The sequence below is a fragment of the Hyla sarda genome, chromosome 3 (genome assembly GCF_029499605.1).
Source record: "Hyla sarda isolate aHylSar1 chromosome 3, aHylSar1.hap1, whole genome shotgun sequence".
NCBI classification, from domain to species: domain Eukaryota; kingdom Metazoa; phylum Chordata; class Amphibia; order Anura; family Hylidae; genus Hyla; species Hyla sarda.
The window spans coordinates 329,695,115-329,722,951 of NC_079191.1; the positions used below are offsets into that span (position 1 = coordinate 329,695,115).

General features: G+C 39.9%; 1 protein-coding gene across 13 annotated transcripts in view; it reads left to right on the forward strand.

Annotated features, from left to right (window-relative positions):
• Positions 1 to 27,837, forward strand: part of SYNE1 (spectrin repeat containing nuclear envelope protein 1) — a 483,893-nt gene that overhangs the window by 357,458 nt on the left and 98,598 nt on the right. For 10 of the 13 annotated variants that reach the window (XM_056567280.1, XM_056567285.1, XM_056567279.1 and 7 more), the window contains 13 exons: positions 5,726 to 5,866; positions 10,018 to 10,185; positions 10,536 to 10,697; positions 10,836 to 11,030; positions 11,773 to 11,946; positions 13,191 to 13,382; positions 15,915 to 16,046; positions 17,376 to 17,482; positions 18,123 to 18,279; positions 18,387 to 18,518; positions 19,316 to 19,471; positions 22,853 to 23,062; positions 23,948 to 24,049. In XM_056567280.1, coding sequence (XP_056423255.1) covers positions 5,726 to 5,866; positions 10,018 to 10,185; positions 10,536 to 10,697; positions 10,836 to 11,030; positions 11,773 to 11,946; positions 13,191 to 13,382; positions 15,915 to 16,046; positions 17,376 to 17,482; positions 18,123 to 18,279; positions 18,387 to 18,518; positions 19,316 to 19,471; positions 22,853 to 23,062; positions 23,948 to 24,049 — 2,028 coding nt within the window. The remainder of the gene's footprint in view (positions 1 to 5,725; positions 5,867 to 10,017; positions 10,186 to 10,535; positions 10,698 to 10,835; positions 11,031 to 11,772; positions 11,947 to 13,190; positions 13,383 to 15,914; positions 16,047 to 17,375; positions 17,483 to 18,122; positions 18,280 to 18,386; positions 18,519 to 19,315; positions 19,472 to 22,852; positions 23,063 to 23,947; positions 24,050 to 27,837) is intronic. The other 3 variants (XM_056567281.1, XM_056567287.1, XM_056567288.1) reach the window with 3 other exon arrangements.

The following is a 27,837-nucleotide window of genomic DNA, read 5'->3' on the forward strand; positions in this document are numbered from 1 at the left end:
AAAACTACAATTCCCAGGATGCCTGGACAGCCTACGGCTGTCCAGGCATCCTGGGAATTGTAGTTTTGCTACATCTGGAGGGCCACAGTTTGGGGACCTCTGCCATAGTACCTGTTACCAGTGGGGAGACTATATGTTGTGTCACAAGATTCAAGTCCCTCTTGCATATAATTGTAACACACTCATGTTAACAGATCCCATAGTCAGGCTGTCACGTGTTCTTTATGGTATGCATTGTTCTTCATGTGTATGACCGTGTAGGGAATTTTATTTTATTATTAATATACTGTACCAGATTCAATTGACATTGCATTATAAATATTGTAAATATTGCATTATAATTATAATATCACCAATAAACTATGATATATATATATATATATATATATATATATATATATATATACACACATACACACAGTCATGGCCGTAAATGTTGGCACCCCTGAAATTTTTCAAGAAAGTTAAGTATTTCTCACAGAAAAGGATTGCAGTAATACATGTTTTGCTATACACATGTTTATTCCCTTTGGGTGTATTGGAACTAACCAAAAAGAGTAGAAAAAAAGCAAATTGGACATAATGTCACACCAAACTCCAAAAATGGTCTGGACAAAATTATTGGCACCCTTAACTTAATATTTGGTTGTACACCAAAAATTAAGGAAAAAATTACTGAAATCAGGTGCTTCCTATAACCATCAATAAGCTTCTTACACCTCTCAGTCGGAATGTTGGACCACTCTTCCTTTGCAAACTGCTCCAGGTCTCTTATTGGAAGGACGCCTTTTCCCAACAGCAATTTTAAGATCTCTCCACAGGTGTTCAGTGGGATTAAGATTTGGACTCATTGCTGGCCATTTCAGAAGTCTCCATCACTTTGTTGCCATCCATTTCTGGGTAACCAAAGTCTATGGAAAAGAAAAACCAGCTCACCACCATGTACATTCTTGAGAGGAGGAGGACTTCAAGTGTGAATAGGAAACACGGACAACATCCAACCGCATTCTTGGAGTGTAAACTTGAAATAGAGAGGAACAGGGTCCAGCTCGCAGGAAAAAAATGGGTTAAAAATGTAATATTTTAATTCAAGCCATTAAAAATATAAGTGAACAAAAAAAGGGGTGAATAAAATCATAGCAGAAACGCCGACGCGTTTCGGACCATATAGTCCTTAATCAAGATTAAGGACTATATGGTCCGAAACGCGTCGGCGTTTCTGCTATGATTTTATTCACCCCTTTTTTTGTTCACTTATATTTTTAATGGCTTGAATTCAAATATTAGATTTTTAACCCATTTTTTCCTGGGATCTGGACCCTGTTTTTCTTCTCTATTTCAAATCCATTTCTGGGTGCTTTTTGATGTATGTTTGGGGTCATTGTCCTGCTGGAAGTCCCAAGATCTCAGATGCAAACCCAGCTTTCTGACACTGGGCTGTACAGTGCAACCCAAAATCTGTTGGTAATCCTCAGATGTCATGATGCCTTGCACACATTCAAGGTACCCAGTGCCAAAGGCATCAAAACAACCCCAAAACATCATTGAACCTCCACCATATTTCGCTGTAGGTACTGTGTTCTTTTGTTTGTAGGCCTCATTTCGTTTTCGGTAAAAAAGTAGAAGGATGGGCTTTACCAAAAAGCTCTGTCTTGGTCTCATCTGTCCACAAGACATTTTCCCATCCATTTAAATGTCAATGGATAGTTTGTGCTGACACTGATGCTCACTGAGCCTGCAGGACAGCTTGAATATCTTTGGAACTTGTTTGGGGCTGCTTATCCACCATCCAGATTATCCTGGGTTGACACCTTTCATCAATTTTTCTCTTCGGTCCACGCCCTGGGAGATTATCTACAGTGCCATGGGTTGCAAACTTCTTGATAATGTTGCGCAATGTTGACAATGGCAAATCTAGATCTCTGGAGATGAACTTGTAACCTTGAGATTGTTGATATTTTTCCACAATTTTGGTTCTCAAGTCCTCAGACAGTTCTCTTCTCCTCTTTCTGTTGTCCATGCTTAGTGTGGCACACACCACACACAATACAAAGACTAAGTGAACTTCTCTCCTTTTTATCTGCTTTCAGGTGTGATTTTTATATTGCCCACACCTGTTGCTTGCCCCAGGTGAGTTTAAAGGAGCATCACATGCTTGAAACAATCTTATTTTTCCACAAATTTGAAAGGGTGCCAATAATCTTGTCCATCCCATTTTTGGAGTTTGGTGGGGCATTATGCCCAATTTGCTTTTTTTTCCTCCCTTTTTTTTTGTTTAGTTCTAATTCACACAAGGGCAATAAACATGCGTATAGCAAAACATGTGTTACTGCAATCCTTTTCTGTGAGAAATACTTAATTTTCTAGAAAAATTTCAGGGGTGCCAACATTTATGGCCATGACTGTGTGTATATATATATATATATATATATATATATATATATATATTTAAAACTACACTATTTGGTCCCATTTGGATTATGCTTATGGTCTTTGTCATGGATGTACATTGGGATACGATCCAAAAGATATTCAAGTTCTTATAAGGGATAGGAGAGGAAATCTTTATCTTTGTGTGTATATTTTACATGTCTCTTTCCTTGGCCCGTTCCTGTATGTCTGGCCTGTATGGTACTCTCTTTATTAAATCATTCAAAACTTATTTAAAATGAATTGCACATAAAGCTTTGGCCTCACTTGGCGGAAATGTTGTGGATTTTTTTTACTCATTTACAATTTCAGCAATGAGCAGATAGTGTCCTGTGGTATAGATTTTACATCTGCAGCATGTCCTGTCTTGTTTTTGCAGATTTTCTCAGTTGACCTCCGTGGGGAAGTCAAAATTTGGAATAAATCTATTGAAGTTGTGGATTTTGTTGCCAAAATGCTACAGATCAGCAGTAAATCCTCAGATTTTATTTTCATTTGCTCATCCACAGTGGCAAATTGGCAGCACATCTGCACTGCATTGCCACTGTAGAATTTGCTGAGCAAACACTGCACTGATATTCCACTTTGTAAAATCCACAGCAATTCAGCAGCATGTGGCTGCCACGGTGTGCTTACTGCATAGCCACAGGCTTTAATAGACCAAACAGAGTATACTTGTGACTACATTTAGGGACTACATTGAAGGTGCCATGCAGCACTATACAGTGGTCCCTGAAGTTACAATATTGATTTGTTGCAGGACGACCATTGTATGTTGAAACCATTGTATGTTGAGACCATAACTCTATGGAAACATGGTAATTGGTTCTGAAGCCCCAAAATGTCATCCAAAAAGAAAAATAAGTAGATAACTAATACAGGTTAAGCAAGTCCTTAAATATAAAAGTAAGAAAGAGTTGTTGGGAGCTGTAAATCACTGTCTATGTAGAGGACAGGAGCTTCTTCAGGGTCCTGTACAGTACATGCAATGTCCTAAAAAAGTAAAATGGAGCTGCCCTCACCTGGTGTCCAAAGGAGCAGCTAATCCTGGCACAGGTAAGGAGTAGTACAGGATATATAATACCTCCTTGTACTGTAGGGAGGCGCTACCAGACAGGAATTCAGTGCATACACTTCAGTAATACAGGTGTTTTACCAGTGAAATGCCCATTCTGATTGGTCAGATCTTCCAGCCATTGACACGTTTCACAGATCTGGACTGTCCGTAGCATTGTATGTGGAGTCTGGTTTCAAGTTACAGTGGTCCAGAAAAGACCATTGTATGTTGAAACTATTGTATGTTTAGGCCATTGTAAGTTGAGGGATCACTGTATTCGGATATTTTTTAATGGTATTTTAGTGTGAACATGCATCAGTGACAATGAGCATAATGTGAATAGGGCCTAGAGTGCGAGAGTGAGCATACATTCTAAGCCAGCAAAACAATGATTTATATGAAAGGTTGCTAAGAAACAGTAAAGACTATGCAGGCAGTTTTACTGTAGGATTGAAAGCAGGGGCATAAACATGCAGTATAATAAAGACTGAGCTCTGGTGCTATAGTACATGTGATGTTTAAGGGAGTGGGTTACAGATTTTGATGGGAAAGTTCAAGTTAAACCACTGAGTAGTATATAATAAATGTATATACACATGTAATGTCAGCCTTAGCTTAGCTCATATAATAAAATATTATTTAATCACCTTAAAAAATCCATCTTAGAAAGTGCTTAACACTTTGTTGCCAACAGTCACCCCAAAAATAAATGTTTTACAGATAATTACTGTAGGTCTTATATACGGTAACAGTAAGTTGTTGTCTGTATACTGTTTTTAAAAGTGCATACAGTTCCGTCCGTTTTTATAGAAAAAAAAAAACATACATTTTTTAAAAAATTGTCCATTTTTAATGGAAGGGGTCTTGGGTGGGGACTTTAGGATGCAAATGCGCATGTAGAAAGTAAAAACCGTATACGTTTTCCCGTATGGAACCGTATACATGTGCGTTTCCCATTGACGTCCATGTTAAAAAAAAAAAACATATGCGGTTGCAGTACGGTTTTTAAACCGGAGACAAAATCGTGCTCACTTATGAATAAATAATGTGTCTGAGAGACAACAAGTTTATTAAATATACATGAAAAACGTTTACATACAATATAAAAAGTGAATTGCGAGAGGAATACAGCATCAATAAGGTGATATCACCGGCCCTGCATGCATTATATCAATGAAGAGTACATAGACAGGTCACAGGCTATAGCAGCATATTTTGAACAAGATTAAGGTATAATGGCACACTATTGCACTAAAGGGTAAGGTGTACCATATCCACCCTAAACACTCAAAGTGAGGACTCCCAGACGAAGGTGGCGTACCGAAATGTGTGTGGAGTGGTGCTATCCCAGCTCCTGCTACTATTTGTCCTCTGTTTACCCCCCATTTTACTTATTTGGCACTTTACTCTCACTTTGAGTGTGCATACCATATACCTTACCCTTTAGTGCAAAGGTCTCAAACTGGTGGCCCTCCATATGTTCAAAAACTTCAACTCCCAGCATGCCTGGACATGCCCGGACAACAGTTGGCTGCAGCTAATGGCTGTCTGGGCATGCTGGGAATTGAAGTTTTGCAACATCTGAAGGGCCACCAGTTTGAGACCCCTGCTTTAGTGCCATAGTGTGCTATTATACCTTAAAGGGGTACTCCGCTGCGCAGCGTTCTGAACAAACTGTTCCTATATGCTGTAGCCGGCACCCGGAGCTTGTGGCGTCAAAGCCCCCCCCCCCCCCCCCCATGACGTCACGCCCCCTCCCATAGACTTGCATTGAGGGGCGGGGCTTGACGTCATGATGGCGGGGCTATGGCGTCACGAGCTTCCTGCTCCAGTGTTGTTCCAAACGCCGCTGAGCAGCGGAGTGCCCCTTTAATCTTGTTCAAAATATGCTGCTATAGCTTGTTACCTGTCTATGTACTCTTTATTGATATATTGTATGGAGGGCCGGTGATATCACCTTACTGATGCTATATTCCTCTCGCAATTCACTTTGTATATTGTATGTAAATGTTTTTCATATAAGTGACTCCGATTGGCTTTCTTTGTTTTGTGTACATCTGTAGTTTGTTGTTATTTCATGCACATTTATATTATTATCAGGCTGCAGGTAACAAACAGCTGTATATCCCTTTATGTGCATATGCTACTTGTCATGTAATGTTTGTTATTTTGTGTCAAATCTCTGACTTCTCTCTGCTTGCTGTCCTCTGGGGTTCTTCCGGTGTTCTCCTGTGACAGATGACCGCTGGTCGCTGCCACACTCTTCTGTCTCCTGTCACTGAGGAATCAGGGGAGGAGGGTACGAACAGTGAGATCTCCTCTCCACCCGCCTGTCGGTCTCCTTCACCTGTGGCTAATACAGATGCTTCTGTTAATCAGGTATCACTATGCTGTATTTACTTGATGCCAGCAAGTGCAGCGCCAGATTCTCTGGACCCTTGTGCTCTTCTCTGCACACAAGTATATGGTTTCCTAAACAAGATGATTATTAAAATACTTATTAGAGAATTTGTCACTTTTCTATTTTTAGGGCCTCCTCACTTCCTTTCAGTTCGGTGGCTTCTGCACCATGCATACACGCAGTCTTGCTGAGCTTTAAAGTGTAATTTTGTTTGCATTTTTCCCTATATTACATACATTTGCCTCACACCTAATGGTTTAGCTGTTGTGTCTTTATGTGATCCAGGAAATCATGGGCTGCACTTGTCTGGTAGATTTGTTTTGTCCTGTTAATTTTCTTGTATTTTTTTGTGTTCTGCTTATTCACATATTAGCTGTTAAATGTGATATTATATCCTCATACTTGAACTTCAACAATTGTTGGGCTACAGAATTGTTTAACGCTTATTTATTTGAAAGTCTGTTTAGAATATACATTTTTATCTGACTTCATGGTGTTTTAAGATTGGATTAGTAGATTCCATGTATCACAACCATAATACTGACCCTAAAATCTGGCTATATTATGACCAATAAACACTGTTCTCCCTAAGGGCAAGAAGAGACCGGGGGTACAAAAACCCCTATATATGCTAGAACTCCCCTCTTGAGGGGGCTTGTATTGGTGTTTTTAAAAACACGTACTCTGCCTCAATGATAACAATTTAAACGGATAACTCCAGGATATACAACTTATCCCCTATCTTAAGTATAGGGGATAAGTGTTAGTCCGACGACTGGGGCCCCCCGTGATCTCCTGAACGGCGCCCCGTCTCCCTGCATGGAACAAGCATTTTTAACCACAGCACGAAGCTGCGGCCAACACGCCTCCTCCATGCAGTTCAACTATCCAGTTGCCCTTCTTGTCTAATGAAGGATATATTTCATACAAAGAACTTATCCCCTAATAGCCGGATAGGGGATGAGTTTTAGATCGGAGTCCTGGCTCTTCCCGGGACCAGTGCGTTGCAACCCATGCTCAAAGCGTGGGGCACCCGCCCCCCTCCATATATCTTTTTGGGAGATATATGATTCTCCCATAGAGATATATGAAGGGACCGTGGGTACTCCAGGGGAGAGCCGAGGCTCTGTAAAGGAGATTGCGGGGGGCCCCGGTGCTCGAAACCCCCCACACTACCCCATCTAAAACCTATCCCCTGTACTGTGGATAGGGGATACATTTTTTTGTGTGAGACTTCTCCTTTTAATAGACAACCAGTGCACCTTTCTAGAGACTTTTCAAGAACCTAGCTGAGAGACTTCACAAGTACCATTCAGTTATTCCAAGCAGAAGAAGCCATCACTGAAAATACGCCCCCTCCCATAGACATGAATGGAGGGGGCATGGCGTTACGTCACATTTCCAGTCCCGGAAACTGGAGGTTTCTGAAACTGGAGACGCAGTCCTGTATACAATGCAGGGAGATCGTGGGGGTCCCTCCCGCGTTCAGACATTTTATACCCTATCCTTTGGATAGAGGATAAAATGTTAGATGCCGGAATACCCCTTTAAACAGATTAGTATTCTGGTTCCAGGCAGACCACTGCCCCAAGAGAAAGCCTCCATCTTCTAATTGAGATTACATAGAGACAGAGATCTTTCTGATTCTTTTGTTTACAAGACTGTCTATTTTTATCCAATAAATGTGTGGCTTATAAATCCTCCCTAATACACCTCTATATGTTTCTTATTGCCATAACCATTTCTATTACATTTAAATTGGTAGAGTTGTTTGTGATGTTATGTGTTAGTGTGTTTTTATACCAGATGTCCCCTATAGAAAAGTGACTAAAACTCCCCTATAAAAGGTAAATGTATCCTAACTGACACAACTCTCCAGACAACACTAGTATGCTTTGTAATACCTAGAGCAAGCCTTGAGGGGGTGATCCATGACAGTGTCTAATTTTCCTTATAACATATTGACCATCTCAATGATCTGGCAGTGGCTCATCCATCTCCCTATGGTAATACAATCAGTCAGCCAGTCTGAGTAGACATATTAATAGCAGAGTAGTGAGAAATAGCCATCATAAGGCCTGGTTCACATCTTGTTAAACACCTACCCATTGCCCCATTCATTAGAGGGAGGCCCAAAAAAAAAGATAATTGTAGCCTCATGGTCCAGCAGAAAAAGGTATGGAATAGTATAGTGGGATATACTACTTCTAAGAAAGTGTATACTTTCTACTATAGGAATCTGTTAGCAATGGATCCCAATATGTGTGTATACAGTGGCATATGTAGTTGATAAGGTTGAAAAAAAGACCAAGTTCAACCAACAACCCTATCAGATGCCAATTCGTCCATAGTCTCACTGCTGTTACGAATCCCCTTCTGTACGAAGCAACCTTTTTCCTGGCATATGGAGTACAACCAATAATTGCTAAAAATGTGTTGTGAACACCGCCCTTAAATATTTAACTGAATGTAGGAATTGTTAAATAAAGCAGGGATTTATTTGTTTTTATTGGGGAAAATGCTTTTTGGGGTTTTCGTAATATTATTTTGTAAATTATTGGATATATATATATATAATAGTACAGTGTTAGAACAGGCAGTATATTAAAAGGTCCCATTATAATTATTACATAAACACTGGGTTAATAGTAACCCTGGTTTAAAGACCCTGGACCTTAGGGGAAGAATTATCAGATGGGCCCATAGTAATGAAACTGTGTGAGAGAAAAAGTGGGAGTGGTTTTTCCCAAGGCCACCAATCACAGCTCAGCTAATGAGTTCTAGTAAAGTGAAAGCTGAGCTGTGATTGGCTGCTGTGGGAAAATCTCTCCACTTTTTCTCTCACACAGTTTGGGCCATGGTGTCTTCTCGTCTGTTGCTTTCCCCAACCATAGAGAAGAGCTACTCTGCTGTCTGCTTGTTATAATAGATGATAAACTTACTATAGAGTTGATTTCCGTCTTTAAGACAGAGATTGCAGCCTGTCAGGGAGTGAAGCGCACAGCTACATGCTTCTCCTGGTTCCTTCTAACATTCTGAACACCCAGACCCCAAACAATCACAAATATGTAAGAAGTTTCGGCAAGTAACAGGGGAAGTGCCTGTTTTTTTTTAATTTTTTTTTTTATTTTTTTTAATCAATGTGTTGAAAATGTGAGAAAAATTTTTTCTCTCTTGAACTATTTTTTTTGCTAAATAAAATAGATTGATAGAATTCAAACCACAAATGCATTTACGTACAATACGTCCTACATGTTTGTACCTACCCCTTCCCTCCCTGGCCCTGTCTGTGTCGTGCAGCACTTACATTGAGTCATGGGACAAATTTTTTCTATTTTCAACATATATATAGTAGAACATGGCTACAAAACATTATGTGAGCAGATTCTTATTTGCATTAGGAATGCAGTTGAATATACTTTAGATATTTTGTTTTCTAGTTTTGTTATTGTGTCATAAACAATAAATTTGTTGATCTCTTTCTTTAGGGGAATTGCAGTCAGAACTTTTGTCACAAACATGCACCAGAATATGTGAATGCAGCTTTATAGCTACCTGTATCCATCCTTTGGTACAGCAGGCACAAGCTTTCATAAAATGAAATCTTTCCTGACTGCAAGAAAGCCAAGGGGATTTAATATAACTGCTTTTATTGGAATCATTTAGCAGTTAGTGATTCTGAATACAGCTAAATATATATACCGTATATATATATATATATTAACCCAGACCCCGATGTTCAGCTGCACCTTTTTTTTTTCTTTGCGTTTGCTGAGCCTTTTTAGTATTTGAGTAAACTTTTTTTTAACTATAATGTGAAAACTAACAACTATAACAACATTAAAGCCTGGGCTACACTATGACTTTTTGTAGTGCTATGGATTAATTTTAACTATTGAGTAATACCAATAGTCCACAAAATGCACATAACTCAATGTCTTGGTATGAGCTGATGCAGTTGCATAAATTGTAAAATATATTTGGTAGCGCTACAAAAAGTTGCAGTGAAACCCTGGTCTAAGGAAACAAGAAAAGTGTATCTATCTAATCTAATTTAATATAAAAGAAAGCGTGCATGCTTGTGGTATGTGATCTGTTGAAAGTACTATGTTGTGCTTCATGCTCTTAGGACATTGCTTATTACCAGGCCTTATCTGCTGAACAGTTGCAGACGGATGCAGCCAAGATCCAACCAAACACCACGTTACCTCAAGACATGTATGAGCCAGGGATAGAGATGGCTGCTCATGCCAAACTAGATGACCTTCAGCGTTCCTGGGAGACGTTGAAGAATGTGGTGGGTTTTTACATGATATAAGTATTACGTTACATAATTTCATTGCTTTTTGATCTGTGCACTACATGAACTGGGATTCCACAACTAATGTTATACTCAAACGTTTACTGAAAAACCTAAACTACCAGTGTCCAAAAAATTCTCTGCAAATAAGTATATTGAAAATGTGTAGAATATATATACACACAACTAATTTCACATAGAAAATCTGTTCTATTCATCTGAACAGGGTTGTTTTGTCAGTAAGCACAGTCCCAGAAGCAAATCTGCCTTATTGGAAATTTCTCTTATTTTTAGGTTTAGCAGCTATGTACATAAGTCAATTCACTTGCTTTGTATTACATTATCAGATTAGTGAAAAGCAGCGCACTTTATATGAGGCTCTTGAACGACAGCAGAGGTACCAAGATTCTCTCCAGTCTATTTCCACTAAAATGGAAGCCATTGAAGTCAAACTAAATGAAAGCCTAGAACCCAGTAAAACACCTGAAAGTCAGATGGCCGAGCATCAGGTATGTCAAATGGTCATTTAATGTGTAATGTATTTCTCATGAATTAAAGGAAACTGTACTGATGAATATAATAACTTGTTGACAGAAACTGGTTGACGGTCCATAAATTTGAACAATGTTTTATTGTTCTCCTTATAGGCTTTTATGGATGAAATCTTAATGTTACAAGAAGAAATCAGCAAGTTGCAAGCATCTTTTGCAGATGAACTTGTTTCGGAATCTTTGGATTCTGAGGCTGCAGACCAACTAGCTCTGCAATCCACACTGACTGTGTTGGCTGAAAGGATGGCTACCATCAGAATGAAAGCTTCTGGAAAGCGCCAGCTATTAGAGGTAATCTAAAATTCACTGAAGTACATATACATGCAGGTGTCATATTAAAGGGGTATTCCAGAATTTTTTTTTATTTGACTGTGCTACAGGTGCTATAAAGTTAGTGTAGTTCATAATATAGTGTCTGTACCTGTGTGTGACGGTTTTCTCACAATTCTTATGTTATTTTTACCCCATTATTATTTTTAACAGCATACAAAATGACTGTTGTCTCAGATTTTTCCCATGTTGCAATGCGTCCGAGACCTGACTCACTAGTCAGCTGATGACAGGGAGCCTGTCTGCTTCAATGGGTGGATCGATCGCTTGGTGGGAGGGAGATCAATCTGCAACTAATGCAACAGCTGTAGACACCCTGATTGAAAACCACAGGGCTTTTGAATGGATGCAGCTCATTTATATTTCAATGGGTTGGGTGACTGATGTGTGGGAGGGAGGAAAATGTAATTATGGTATTTGTAGGCAATGAAGGAAACTCAAACAGGAAATACCAGTTCACAGAAAGTTAGTCACAGTGTTATGGTAATCACACAACACAGCCATTTAGCTCCAAGACAAGCGCAGATCCTTCCTAAGCATGTCCATTACTGTCTGCCCGCTACGTACTAAAATCACCTTCTGGTGGATAACCCCTTTAACTTTGCGCTCTGGGTTAAGATAATTTTCTTCCTGACAGGAAATATTCTTCCACTAATGTTTTCAAATATGACCTAGTAATGAAAACATATTGTTATATCATTAGGAAAAACTTAATGAACAGCTAGAAGAACAGCGTCATGAACAGGCTCTGCAGAGATACTGCACTGAAGCTGATGAGCTAGATCATTGGCTGCTGGGTGCCAGGGCTACCTTAAACAATGTGTTACGTGCTTTCGAAGAACCCATGGACATGGAAGCTCAGCTCATTGATTGCCAGGTAAAGTCAAGTCTTAGTGTCAGATAATCATTCCGCAAAACAATGAAAAAAAAAAAACAATGAGGCAAATATAATTATTCCAAATTTGCCAGAATTCTGACTGTATGTTAGGAAAAAACTAAACCAGCCATACATGCCAACATTTATTATGTGTTAGAGTATGTTCACACAGGCATAAATGCACTAAGTAAAGCTCTGCACGGGCAGCAAAGGGGGTAGGTTGGTCCTGAAGCTCCTATTGACTTCAATGGGAGCTTCAGTGCTGGACCGCACTGAAAAAGTGGCATGTCACTTCTTTTCATTGCATTTTCCCCTTTCTCATTGAAATCAGTGGGAGCAGGGTTTTGGAGGGTGACACTTGCATTATACTTGGAAATCAGCTAATTTTTTACATCCAAGAACAGTGCATTGTATGCCCCTGTGAACCTACACTTTTTGCACCATGCTAACTAGGGGGTGACTTAACAGAAAAAGACCATGGTTTAAATATGTACTATAAAGTCAGGCAAAATGTGATAGATTTTCCAAACCGCATATGAGCCTCTGTGATAAATCTGGTGCATTCTTAGACTGCCTGGTCTAAATTTACACTTAGTATTAGACAGGATTAGGAAATCTCCTCCAATATGCTTTTAGTGTGAAATTACTCTATATGCATAGGCCTAAACATGACTAAATTGACATTCATTCTGGTGTGATATGATCCATGTCTTTTCACTCCAACACAAAATAATTCATGAATCCAGTTTTAGTTCAGAATTGGGCATTTTTACTACTGAAGTCACAGAACTTTTTAGGAAGATAAAAATAACTGCAGTGGTTCATAAAAGGATACCCATTTACAGACCTGTTTATGCAGGCTAATCTGTAAAGAGGATTATGTAGATATGCTCAGAGTCATTCACAAACGTCTGAAGGCCAGCAGCTTATCGGTGTAACACGTGGCTCATTTGTAGAAGAGAAGACTGTCTAGTGGTCAGTTTGTGCTGCGTGTAGATCATCTACTTGAAGAATAATGGAATGAAGCACTGGGCAGGACCTTTCCTACGACACTCCATATTCCTTACAAAACCAAACCCTGGCCATCACCAATGGTGAACATTTCATGGATCTCCAGGGAAAAATGACCTTCATTTCTTTTTGTCTTTGTGGGTCAGAAATGGAATATGGCAGTCCAGTGCCAACGTTGACTGGGATTCTTTCATAAAATGTTTGAATTTGCGTGTTTATTTTCACTGCTGCAGAACATGCTGCTGGAAATTGAACAGAAGGTGGTGGCTCTGTCCGAGCTCTCTGTGCACAGTGAGAGCTTATTAATGGAAGGAAAGGCCCACACCAAGGAGGAGGCTGAACAGTTAGCCATGAAACTGAGGACACTAAAGGGAAGTCTCCTGGAACTACAAAGGGTTCTACAAGACAAGCAAATCAGCATTCAGGTACATTTCTTGATAGTGTTTTTCAGTCCAAGCATGATTGGCATTCAGAAATGTTTTTACATTAGTAAGCATTCTATTTGTATTAGGACTATTTATATGAATCCTTTTAGGAGTCATATGTGGATCATAAGACCCAATGGATCACTAAGATATCAACCAACCAAGACTTAAGACTTCTTATTATCATGAGGAATTACTGAATTATATTCTCACTCCCAGGCCACTTGTGCTCCCATTACTACCCTTAGGGAAACTAGATGAAGGGAAAGCATTACTTAATATATTTTTTGGTTCAGATGTCTTGGCAAATATTTTAGTGGCAAGTATCTATGATTGGCTAAGTTTATGATGCCTGCTACATCAATGTACAGCTCTTGCCACTCCTGTCTTATCAGGAATGCCTGATCATTTTCTTGAGTTCAAGAATTCCTCGGTTAAGAATCACTTTAATAGCTACCAACTCTGTAACCATTTTATACTGTGATTGGATATCATAATTGTTGCCTTTTGAGGCAATCAGTAACTACTGCAGTATTGGGTATAGTACAATGCATAGAGTAGAAACATATTAATAATGTATCACTATAACAGCACTTTTATGTCTTGTTTGTTCCACAGGCTAAGCTAGCATGGGGCGAGATGAAAGCACACATGAAAGCAGAACATGTAATATGTCTGTTTTTTGGTTTGGGAATTGCTTGCTCTTTGATCTTTCTTACTTATCAGGGTGTGCTGTGCAATATTTCACTTCTTTATTTCCTTAACCTTCAATCAATAGTAATAATAATGTATTTTACCTAATCACTATCTAAGCAAACCAATTATACATTGTATGTCAAATCACTCCAAAATTACTTTGTCTTTGGGTATATTTTTTGATTTTGTGATAAATCACATATACTATTTACTGTGTGTTTTGAGGATGTTTTTGGACATTTTTGTAATTTTTATCTGAATACCTGACATTACTACATTTTGCAGAAAAATAGTGATAATTCAGTCAACCTCTGCCCTATAATCTGCCCAGCACACTCTGCTGCAAATCTTTAATATTAGATGAAGGCAGTCATTGAGAAGAAATTGGTTTGTATAGAGGTAGAAAGTAGTGAGCATAGTGCTGCTTGTGTATAATTGCTATAGGTGCAGTTATAGTAGCACCTATTTAGATTTGTAAAAGACTTTATACAGTTTGTCTGCATTATTAAGTCATCATTTTATATGGAGAAATAAAAACGTTTGGGAAAATGTATATTTTACATAAATTATTGGCCCACAAAATATTAAAAAGCTCAGTAAATTTCTTCCAGCTATATGAAGATGACTGATTTATTTAAAAAACTAAAATCGGTGTGCCAACCTTTTCTTTAAGTGGCCATAAATATGTTTTACACAATATTTGTGTCTCACATGTTTGCCATAACAATTAGAAGAAGTTATACACGGGTGACTGATCTCTTCACGTCACATAATCATATTCTGACGTGAATGTGTTAAATGAATGAAGGGATTATTATGTTTCTACTACAGCGGGGACCTGCAGATTCAGCTGTGTCTGAATTTATAGAGGGTGTAAACTTACTGACCAACCAGAACTAGATGATACCCACAGGCTGCTTCGTGTTACAAGCTAACCTTGTTTTTAAGGACAAGAAAGTCAATAAAATAGGCTTCAGATTTCAGGGATCTCAAAGTTGTGGACACCCATAACACCCACTAGATGGCCCGCATTTCCTGTCTGGCTTCGAGACAAATGTAATGCACTGTAAATCAGCACGACCAAATGGTAAAAGAAGCAATGCTGATTCTTTAGTACCCCACGCTACACCTATTTGTTACTACAAGCAATATGAGGGAGTGCGTTGCACATGAGGGCTAGTTTGAGGTCTTACTATTGACTCAGGATCAGGTCGAGAATGTAATGCAATACGTTATGATTTTAATGATTTTTTTATGCAATACTGGATATTGTAGGATACTAATAATAGAAAAAAATGACCTATAACATTCTCTGGTCGCTGAAAATACAGTGAAGGAGTTTAAACATGCATGGGATATGCATAAGGCTATCCTTCATATAAGATACGGCCAGGGACTATTCATAGTATTCAGATTATTGGGCAGACTAGATGGGCCAAATGGTTCTCATCTCATAGGTTTCTGTTCTTATATTGTAATCCCCTGCACTTATTGACTGAATATTTACTAGATCATGTTCCTTGTAAAGTTGTACAATCAGGAATGATGCCCTATAGAGTTAGGGTTATCCAAGCAATACATAATACCTATAGGTATGTAACATATAGGAGTGAATATGTTTATATTGAAACTTTTGGCACATTTTCCCTAAAGTAAAATCATAGACATTGTGTATATTCCTATACATGTTAATATTTCACGCAGGATTTGAAGGATAAAAAAAATGAAACCTATTATTTTCCAACCCTTTATTTTATAGCAATTTGATTTTCTAAAGGTGATGTCTTAGGCATGCCAAGGGCTGGCCTTTTTCTGATTCTATTTATCTTTGATCAGGGCACGTTCCATGAAAAAGAGGAGTCTGAATCAGAGCTGTCTTCTTCACAAAGCCCCAGTGTCCAGGAATGGCTTGCTCAAGCACGCACTACCCGTTCACTACAAAAGCAGAACAGTCTTCAGAAACAAAAGGTAAATCTTTATTTTAACTGAATTGCAATTTATGCAAGTATTTAGATCAGTATAACTAACCAGTTTCTGCAATGTTGTATTTTAATTGTGATGCTTTATCAGCAGCATGTATGTAATATTGGTGCAGGCATTAACACACTATTGGAGATAGGCCCCAATCAAGGTTGGCCATGTCACTTACTTGTAAATTTGTACATAGGTTATATTGGGAGGCATAGTTTTGATAGAAAGCATGAGAGAAGGAATCCTTCTAATGAGTAAGCGTCCACTGGTCCTGGGATGTGGCAGTATGGTATCATAAAAATATAAAACATTTTTTTTATTGTTTTTTGCTCAGGGTCTCCTCTCTTATTTTTATAATGATCTGTGTAACATACTAAAGGCTTGAAGAGTGCATCTGAGCATAGTAGCTACCGTATATACTCGAGTATAAGCCGAGTTTTTCAGCACGATTTTTTTGTGCTGAAAACGGTCCCCTCGGCTTATACTCGAGTGAACTCTCCACCTATCAATCCCTTCTCAGTGGTCTTCAACCTGCGGACCTCCAGATGTTGCAAAACTACAACTCCCAGCATGCCCGGACAGCCATCGGCTGTCCGGGCATGCTGGGTGTTGTAGTTTTGAAACCTCTGGAGGTCCGCAGGTTGAAGACCACTGCGGCCTTCGTCATCATCCATCCGGACCAGCTCACCCTAACTTCCCGCCGAGGGGAGGTGAATACAAAACAAAAGGGGGGGGAGAGGGGCTGGATGATGACGAAGGCCGCAGTGGTCTTCAACCTGCGGACCTCCAGAGGTTTCAAAACTACAACACCCAGCATGCCCGGACAGCCGATGGCTGTCCGGGCATGCTGTGAGTTGTAGTTGTGCAACATCTGGAGGTCCGCAGGTTGAAGACCACTGATGAAGGGATTGACAGGCAATGATGATGAAGGGGGGATGATGGCCGGGGTCTGGATGATGACATGGGGGGGATGATGTATTTCCCACCCTAGGCTTATAGTCGAGTCAATAACTTTTCCTGGGTTTTGGGGGTAAAATTAGGGGCCTCGGCTTATATTCGGGTCGGCTTATACTCGAGTATATACAGTATGTGTAAGCACTTTGCTGGCTTGCATAGCTCCAACTTGTATAATTATTACTGCCATCTTTGTACCACTGGAAGATTGTGAAGTGCCATATGTTTTGTAAATTGGTCCTTTATTCTGATGCAAGTAAAGTTTTTATTTTTATTTCTTACATGTTTTTGGAATTAGCATACTTAGAGAGATACATTTTACATGTATTTAATACAGTATAAAACACCATGGTTTTTGGTACTTTGTTTCAGGAACTGGAACAGGAACTTGCTGAGCAGAAGAAATTATTGCAGATGGTTGCAAGTCGTGGGGGTGAAATAATAAATCAGCAGACAACCAGTGATCAGACAAATATCAGGTGTGAAGTTTTCTCCTCCTTATACTATGGCTCAGATCTACTAATACTGTCTGACAGGTATAAAAACTTAGAATAGACAGTCTAAAATGCTCCAGATTCCTCACAGTGGTTCATGGTAAATCTGGTGCATCTTTATTGTCTTGTCTAAGACCAACTCCTAGTTGGCTCACTTTATGACAAAATGTTACGACACAAATATAGCGCACTTTTGGTGCACACATGCCATAGTCTAATTTCTGCCACACCCCCTTATTGAGTGAGACAAAAGAGTGTCCAAAATTCTAATGATTAATATATTATGTGTTGAGGTCATGTAAACCATTTTTTATTACAAATTAAGCTAGATATCTGGCATAGTTTCAGTAGTAAATCTTGTACCTATAGATATACATATGGAAATTCTTACTAGTTGGATGATAAAATATTTATGCAAAATGGAGTTTTACTTTACATTCTTTATGTTTTACTTCTAAGCTTCCTTTCACTGCTTTCTTATGATTTATAGGTAGGTTCTAGTGACATTTTACTAGATGTGAGGATAGTGACTTTTTAAGCTAAATATTGGACCAGTCCACACACTAGAAATAGAATACATTTTGTTAATGTGTTTTATCCATAAACGTTCTCTTCTTTTACATAGTGAGGGACCTGACTCATTATCCAGAGAACTGGGCTTGGAAGGAGTGAAGCCAACATCACCGGAGCAAATGAGAAAGAAATGGGAAACATTGCATCAAGAACTTTGCTCCAAGGAAAAATTGGTGCAAAATGCTTTACAACAGGAGCAAGAACAACCAGTAAATATGGAGGACTGAATAGCTTAACCACATTAATGACAATAGCGTATTGATTATCTTAACGCTACTATTTGTTTCTAGACTGACATATATTTTACTTTGAACAGATTTTCAACAAGACGAATAGAGTCATTTCCGGGATGCCTTTTTACAAAGGAGACAAACAAGTTCAAGATAAATCAGCAGTTGTCAACATTTTAGATGGGTTAAACCAAGCACTGGAAGACGTTTCTTCTCACGTATGTAGTTTTAGAAAAAATTTATATTTAGCTAAATTATATTTTTCCTGTAATCTTGGTCACTTAAAAATACCATGAGGCCAGCTTTTGATTAAAGTCCTTACTAAGACATAGGTCTAATGACCTGAACTGACAGCAGCATAGGGATTTGTGACCTGTGATTAGTCTGGTACTTGCCTTACCTTGATGTTTTACTCCTCTAAGGCTGGGTTCACACTACGTTTTGTCCCATACGGGAGCGCAGGGGGGAGCTAAAAGCTCGCGCTCCCGTATGTCACCGTATGCGCTCCCGTATGCCATTCATTTCAATGAGCCGACCGGAGTGAAACGTTCGGTCCGGTCGGCTCATTTTTGCGCCGTATGCGCTTTTACAACCGGACCTAAAACTGTGGTCAACCACGGTTTTAGGTCCGGTTGTAAAAGCGCAAGATTTTAGCTCCCCCCTGCCGTATGCGCTCCCGTATGGGACAAAACGTAGTGTGAACCCAGCCTTACCCAGTATTTAGGGAACCTTCACACTGCCACAAAATTTTATTGAAGCAGAGTTTGTTGCTACTCATTTAATTCATTGGTTCTGCAGCAAGATTTTCCTCTGTGGTTTTTCCATATCCGATTGTGTATGTGTGAACGTACCCTTATAAGAAAAATATATAGAATAAAAATAGAAACATATATTTATGTAAAGTGATTAACTGCAATGCATACTTTTTTTTTTTTTATAAAACACATTAAAACTACAATGGCATAGCTTTGATTTAGATAAAATTTAAAACAATGAACGTTTTCTTTTTCTTTAGAATGGGGTTGGGGAAAAGAAGATCCTCCCTCTAGAGAAGAAACTTTATGAAGCTGTGTCAGTCACTTCAACATGGTTGGATGATGTGGAGGAAAGCCTATTTGTACAAACAGCACATCAACCAGATCAGACCGAAGCCTGCCTTTATAACCAAGAGGTATAATGTGTGGGATGTATCATCCCTGCGCCTGGTGTGTTCGACAAAAAGTCTCTACATTTTTTGTGCTAACATTTTGTGACTTTTGAGACTTTGAAATATTTCAGTAAGGCCACATAGACAGCCTCAGATACATCCAGATTTATGTAAAGGTGTGGTCCTCTACATAAATCCAGCATGCCTGTGCGCTGGCAAAGGATTTCTTTAAGGCCAGAGTGTGAGACACCAGTCTTGATAAAGTGTTGGAATGGATATTTCTTTTAAACTGTATTTTTATTAAAGTTTTTTGATAAGAGCAGTCATAAAATAAAAGGCCAAAGTGTGTAACAAATACATAAATAAAAAATTGGCAGAAAAGGTAAAATAAACAACTTCACAGCATACTGCAGCAGTTAGAAAAGCATAATAAAGTTATGGATGTTATCATTGTAGAAGCTTTCATATATACAAAACTATGATAAATAAAATAAATCCTCCATTCCAGAAAATGTAGAGATCTTGTAGAGTGCAAGGTCAACAACGATGGTAGCTCGGAAGTCAATGGGGGAATTTATCAAGGGATTTACACAGGATTTTTGGTGTTTAAAAGTCTCAAAAAAGTTGCACATGCAACTTTTGTGCGACTTTTAGTGGTCTGCCGGCATGCGCAAATTCTTACAATCCAGCTGTTTTACACAAGATCGTTTTTTTACTTAGCTGTAGGCAGGGACTTACAAACTGCAACTTTTGATAAAAAGTTGCAAAAAAGGTTGCAAACGGACTAAAAAGTTGCAAATCTACACCCAAAAAAGTTGGCTTAGAAAAAGAAGCGTAAGGTCCCGCCCGCATCCAACACCCGTTGGCCGCCCGCATCCAACACCCGCTGGCCGCCCACATCTATCACCCGCCGCCTGCATCTATCACTAGCGGCCCGCATATACCACCCCCACCCGCTGTTGTAAGACTACAGCTCCCGGCATGACCTTACAGTGAAGACATGCTGGGATTTGTAGTCTTGGAGTAGCTAGCTGGCGGGGGTAAATGCAGGCGGGCATCGGGTGGTATATGGGGGGTGGGGGCAAGGGGTGGCATACTGAGGGTGGTGGGTGTATGCGGGGGGCAGTGGGTGATAGATACGGGCGGTGGGGAATGGAGCCGGCCGGCCAGGAACCATGAACATAATACTACAGCATTGTCATTTCATATTCCCCGCCTGGAGCTGTGATTGGCCGAGGGGTCTCGGCCAATCACAGCTTCAGGAGGGAAAAATGAAATTACAGTGCCGTAGTTTCGTATTCATGGTAGCTGACCGGGGAGCAGAGCGCTTGTCACTTGCGCCGTATGACATGCGCCTGTAAGGACATGCTAGGAGCTGTAGTTGTGTGGTGTGCGCAGGTGACAAGCGCTCCACTCCCCGGCCAGCTCACAGGCATATAACAGATGTCGTTTCATTTTTCGCTCCTGAAGCTGTGATTGGCCGAGACCCCTCGGCCAAGCACAGCTCCAGGCGGGGAATATGAAATGACAATGCTGTAGTATAATATTCAAGGTTCCCTGCCGGCCGGCTTCGCTCCCCACCGCCCACCCACATCTATCACCCACGCACAACACAACTACAACTCCCAACATTGCTCTAACGGCATGCTGGGAGTTGTAGTCATGCGGGGAAGACGGGTGGGAGATGTGCGAATGAGTGACAAGCTTCCCTGTCACCCGCCCGCACATTTCCCGCCAGCCCGCGCCTCACAACTAAAACTCCCAGCATGCCTTTACAGTGAGGACATGCTGGGAGCTGTAGTCGTGTGGCGCAGGCGGTGGGAGATAAGCGGGCCTCCCTGGCTGTTGCTAAACTACAATTCCCTTGATGGGTGTTGTAGTTTAGGAACAGGGTGCCTCCAGCTGTTGCTAAACTGGAGGCTCACTGTTGCTAAATTACAACTCCCATCATGGGATGGTGGTTGTAGTTTAGCAACTGCTGAAGGGATCGTAAATGTATTAACATATTTCCCTTGTTTTTTTCTTCTCATTTCAGATCCGTGTATGCAGAGGACTTCTTCGGATTTGGTGGATTACGTCGATGATTAGCATTTTTTTTTTTGTCTAATATTAATAAAATTGTTAACGAGGGGCTTGTGTTTTTTGGAATAATTTTTTTTTTAAACGTGCAGTGTTTTTTTTTTCTTAACGCGATTAGTAGTGGAAGCTGTCTAATAGACAGAATCCATTACTAAGTCGGGCTTAGCGTTAGCCACAAAAAAAAGCTAGCGCTTACCCCCAATTATTATGCCTGTACCCACCCCCACAGGGGTGCCGTGAAGAGCCGGTACCAACAAACCCGGAGCGTCAAAAATGGCGGTAATATGCTGCCATTATTTAGGCTTGGGGAGGGCCAGTGACAGTGGTCCTAACCCACCCTGGTAACGTCAGGCTGTTGCTGCTTGGTTGGTTTTGTGCTGAGAATGAAAATACGGGGAACCCTATGCATTTTTGGTTTTTGTAATTTAATTATTTATGCAAAAAAACATGTGTGGTTCCCCGTATTTTCATTCTCAGCACGATACCAACCAAGCAGCAGCCTGACGTTACCAAGGTGGGCGAAGACCATTGTTACTGGCCCTCCCCAGCCTTAATAATGCCAGCCTGTTACTGCCTAGGCCCAGAAGCGCTATTTTTTAACGCTCCAGGCCTGTGGCAGTGGGTTCCGGGGTAATAATTGAGGGTTAGCGCTAGATGTTTTTGGGCTAAAGCTAAGCCCGCCTTAGTAATGGATTCTGTCTATTAGACCACTTCCACTACTGAACCTGTTAAGAAAACTAAAGAAAATAAAACACCACATCACACACAAAAAAAAAAAAATGTATTCCAAAAAACACTCCCCCACAAGCCCTCCTTAACCATTTTTATTAATATTAAACAAAAAAAAAATGCTGGTCACCGTAGTCCGAAGTAGTCCTTTGCATACACGGAACTGAAACGAGAGAAAAAAAACATACAAAAATGGGTTAGTTAAAAAAAATAAAGTTGGGAAAAAAGTGGCAAAAAATGAAATAGATACATATATATCGCACATTTCTTTAGAGCAGAAAAGTTGGTGAAGAGGAGAAGAGGTGGTGTTCTGAAGTCATTTCTTGGGTTTTGCTTATGTATGTGACACATGTAAGAATCACACCATGGAAAACAGTGTACGTAAGTCATGTACGTAAGCACAGCTTGATGAATTCCCCCCCAACGTGTATAGACAGAGCATGGACTCTATTATATAAAGGCACAGTGAGGCCATCCATGTGTCAGGCTTTCATTGTTTTTGCATAGGTTACAGAAGATAGACAATACTTGAATGTTGTAGTTACTGTAATGTAGCCTAGATAGTTTTCTCATGTTTTATATGTGCTTTATATACAGACTTTAGCAAAAGACATTAAAGAAATGACTGAAGAAATGGACAAGAACAAGACTCTGTTTTTCCAAACATTTACAAGCAGTGAAGACCACCATGAGATCATTGAGGATACCTTGTATTGTCTTCTGGGAAGACTTAACTCCTTAGAGTCAGTGGTCAACAATAGATGTTGTCAGATGAAAGAAAGACTACAGGACCTTTTGACCTTCCAGGTATGACATTCACATTTCTTTACTTCTAGTATTTGCATTAGTTATATTTACATTTTTTTTTTACACATTTAGTAGTTTTTAATTTGTATATTGCACGTTATTTGTAACAAGGCTGTTTGAGGCTAGGTCCACACTAGCCTAAAGGGCTACTCTGCATACTATCCACAGGACAGAAATGTTCTCCAGCTCTCCAATAGAGCTACATGAAGGTGAGTGTTGGCCATCGCTTCATGCGGTTGTTGACCTAATCTGCATGGAGATGGGCGGGGTGCCGGGAAGGAGATCAGACACTTCTCCCCTTTCTTGTGGATAGGGGATAAGATGTAACAGAGTATCACTTTAATACAGCCATATTTTTTCAAGCATGGTATGGCCACAAGTCCCCGCCTGAGCATAGCTTCCAGATCGGGTTATCAGACCTGCAGTCAATTAAGGACTTGCAGCGTTAATAGGGCCATAAAAATACAGCCATATTAGGCTAGGCTTAGTTTTACATATTCATTTGGAATTAGAAAATGTTACCAGGCTTTATGGTACAAATTCAGTCACTTGTTTTTGAAGTTTTGAAAGATTTGTAAGACCTGTATAGAAGTGACTTTTGATGCATGGATGCATAGTTGACTACATTTACTTGAATAAATAATGTGTTTGTTCTCATCATTTGTTATTAAGCTGGTTATTAGAATAAGCTAAGCAAACTGTAAATTGTTGCTGTGTTGTATACCTAACCAATGATAAGAAATTATAATCATAGCTTTGACTGTTTGTTACTGAAGGTAAGGTTTAAGCGCAATAAAACAAATAAAATGCTATCTTTTCATATTGGCACCAGAAGAATCTAAATGAGTCAATTAATAAATTTGTAAAAATTTGTGTTTTTTATAGAATGATTTGAAGTTACTCTTTACATCCTTGGCTGATAACAAATATATAATATTGCATAAACTTGCTGAAGCAGCTGAACGACCAGCAAAAGACCAAATGCAGGTAAGTTGTGTACACGGTCTTAGTGATGATCAGCACTTATGATGTGACAGATAAAAGACTCTCCTCATTAACAAATATAATCTGCTGAAACATTTATAAATAGTACATCAGTAACAGAAATCAGAGACGTACATCAAATGCAGCCTTGCTGTTTGATCTAAAGGTGGAGTAAACAATAACTCAGAGGGCTATTTTTACCTATTATGCCAAATGATACTAATTGCACAGGTAAAAATCCATCACAGTTGGATCAATTACCTGGATTGCTTAAAGGAACTGTCAGCCTGTTCACCCACACTAATCCTAATAAACTGGATTACAGTATGGTTAAACAAGAGTCCAACTAGAGGTCACTTACCTAAATATGTCTAGTAGGTCCTGAGCTATGTCCTCCAGAGGATCCTCTGCTAAATTCAGTGAATCGTGCCCAGGAGGCGGGGCTCCACCCAATCAATTTACAAATCCATCGCTGTGACTCTACATCCTTCTGAATTAAAATAAAAAAAATTTGTTGAACAACCACATTACAAAAGATATTACATTTTCATCAGTAAAACATATAAAAAGTTTCTGTATCTGACAGTGCCCGTTTAATTATATCTGTATAATTCTTACTTAAAGGTTCCGGCATCCCTAGATCGCTAGGGCCGTAGAAAAAAATATATACTTACCTACCCCTGGATCATAGGAGTGAACAGAGTCAGATGATCCACTGCATGACGTACACCAACGGATCTAAAGTCACCCATTGACTTTAATGGGGTCCATTGGGTTTCCCTCTGGTGTCTGTCATCTTGCATGATTCTATCAGCGTTCTGTTGTAGCGTTAGTTAAACTGGATCTGGGAAAGAGGCACTAAACAGAACCTCCAACTCAGAAGTGAACCTATCCTTCCCATGCCAGAACATGGGACCATTGGAAGATCTTCTAGTCCTCTAGGAATCCAGTCAAAACCTGACTACTGGAAGGGCCGGCCCTACATTTGATCCCGCTGGGTCCATTGGACCTAGGCAGCATCTTCACAGGAGTGGCAAATTGACACCCCAAGAAGATTGTTAACCCCTTCTCTACCCATGATGTACCAGTACGTCATGGGTGGGGTAAGGGGAATATGGCGCGTGCCCGCTGGTCGGGTCCATGTTATAACCGGCAGATCCCTGCTTTCAGCAACTCACATTTGCCGGTAATGACAGACACCGGAGCTGGCTCCAATGTCCGTCATTTAAGTGGTTAAATGCTGTGATCAATAGCGATCACGGCATTTAAACATTAAATGCCGGTCATCCCTGGGTTCTAGGGGACCCACCTGCAGCTCTGCAATGTAATCCCAGGCTGCAGATGGGTTGCATTTCACTCTTGGACCCAGGCAGCACAATGTCTTAGGCTGGCCCTGACTACTGGTTATGTTTGTTCTTTATGTTCAAGGTTGGTCTGGCCCAGCAGGGTATTAGAAGATCCTCCTCTGGTCCCAAGCTGTACCACAAAAATGCACTCCTAAATAGGGCCCTAAAAGTCTAGTAGAAGACAGCGTGTTTGAAACCTAGTTTTAAACCAATCACCAGATATCCTATTAAAGGGGTTTTCCAGGACTTTTTGTTTTATATATAAATACATATATATGTAGAATTTGGACCCGGCACTGCTGCTGTAAACTCCACTGTGACTGTCAGTTGTAAAAGTTTTTTGTCCCCCACATAGAAATAAATAAAGGGTGTCGCATTGGAGTGCTGCTGAGCTTCTGTTCTATAAGTATACGTATATAATACATATATGCACACACATATATATTTGTGGTCAGGCTATGGCTAAGGTAAGAGTTATGCAGATGAACCTAACTGACCGTGTGGACGAGTAACCTGTTAAGGATGGCTGATGATGTGCCCAAACCATTGTCAACGGTAAAAGGCTATAAGGAGGCATACCCTGGTAATTAATTAAATGAAAAGAAGGGGGGGGGGGGAGGGGGGGTAAGGGTGGGACACAACAAAGTCCCCTGAGGAGGAAGAGGCTGGCTGCAAGCTTTTAAGCTTAGCCTCTGCTCCTCCCACAAATGCTAGCCTTGCCAATATAAATATATATATATATATATATATATATATATATATCCATATCCATGCAAAAACAAAAATGCTGCAGCACTCAGATGTAATGAAAAAATTAGTAGCTTTATTTCATATAAAAAAAAAATGGAGCCTTTTTCGAACACAAACAATGTTTCAGAAAAGATGCGAAGCCCAGTGACCATCACCATGGGCACACCGAATGGGGGTGCCAGGTGTCAGCACCCCACCGATTAGCAGTTGATGGCTTGCCCTCTGGATAAGCCATCAGTCAATAAGTCCTGGAAAATCCCTTTAGCTTCTTGGTCTGCCATTACTTTAACCCCTTAACGACGCAGGACGTAAATGTACGTCCTGGTGACGTGGTACTTAACGCACCAGGACGTACATTTACGTCCTGAGCATAACCGTGGGCATCAGAGCGATGCCGGCATCATGCGCGGCAGGTCCCGGCTGTGGATCGCAGCCAGGGACTCGCCGGTAATGGCGGACACCCGCGATCCCGCGGATGTCCGCCATTAACCCCTCAGATGCCGTGATCAATACCGATCACGGCATCTGCAGCATCGCGGTCACTTAACAGGATGATCGGATCGCCCGCAGCGCTGCCGCGGTGATCCGATCATCCTGCACGGCAGACGGAGGTCCCCTCACCTGCCTCCACTGTCTTCCGGGAGTCTTCTGCTCTGATCTGCCTTCCCACAGACCAGAGCAGAAGATGACCGATAACCCTGATCAGTGCTGTGTCTTATACATAGCACTGAACAGGATTAGCAATCGAATGATTGCTTTAAATAGTCCCCTATGGGGACTATTAAAGTGTAAAAATAAAAGTAAAAAAATAAAGTAAAAAAAATGTGAAAAACCCCCTCCCCCAATAAAAACGTAAATTGTCCCATTTTCCCTATTTTACCGCCAAAAAGTGTAAAAAAAAATATTTTATATACATATTTGGTATCGCCACGTGCGTAAATATCCAAACTATTAAAATAAAATGTAAATGATCCCGTACGGTGAACTGCGTGAACGTAAAAAAAAAAAAAAAGGCCAAAATAGCTGCTTTTTTTTATAACATTTTATTCCCAAAAAAATTTATAAAAAATGTAATAAAAGTTTTATATAAGCAAATATTGTATCATTAAAAAGTACAGATCACGGCGCAAATAAATGAGCCCTCATACCACCGCTTATACGGAAAAATGAAAAAGTTATAGGCCTTTAAAATAGGGGGATTTTAAATGTACTAATTTGGTTAAAAAGTTTGCGATTTTTTTTTTAAGCGCAACAGTAATAGAAAAGTTTATTATCATGGGTATCATTTTAATTGTATTGACCCAGAGAATAAAAAACACGTCATTTTTACCATAAATTGTACGGCCTGAAAACAAAACCTTCCAAAATTTGCAAAATTGTGGTTTTCTTTTTAATTTTCCCACACAAATAGTATTTTTTGGGTTGCGCCATACATTTTATGATAAAGTGAGTGATGGCATTACAACGGACAACTGGTCGCGCAAAAAAAAAGCCCTCATACTAGTCGGTGAATGAAAATATAAAAGAGTTATGATTTTTTGAAGGGGAGGAGGAAAAAACGAAAACGTAAAAATAAAATTGTCTGAGTCCTTAAGGTCCAAATGGGCTGAGTCCTTAAGGGGTTAAAGGGGACCCTCAGAATCATTACCCTCAGTCCAACACTTTTTCTGTTAAAGATCACACCCATTTTGTGTG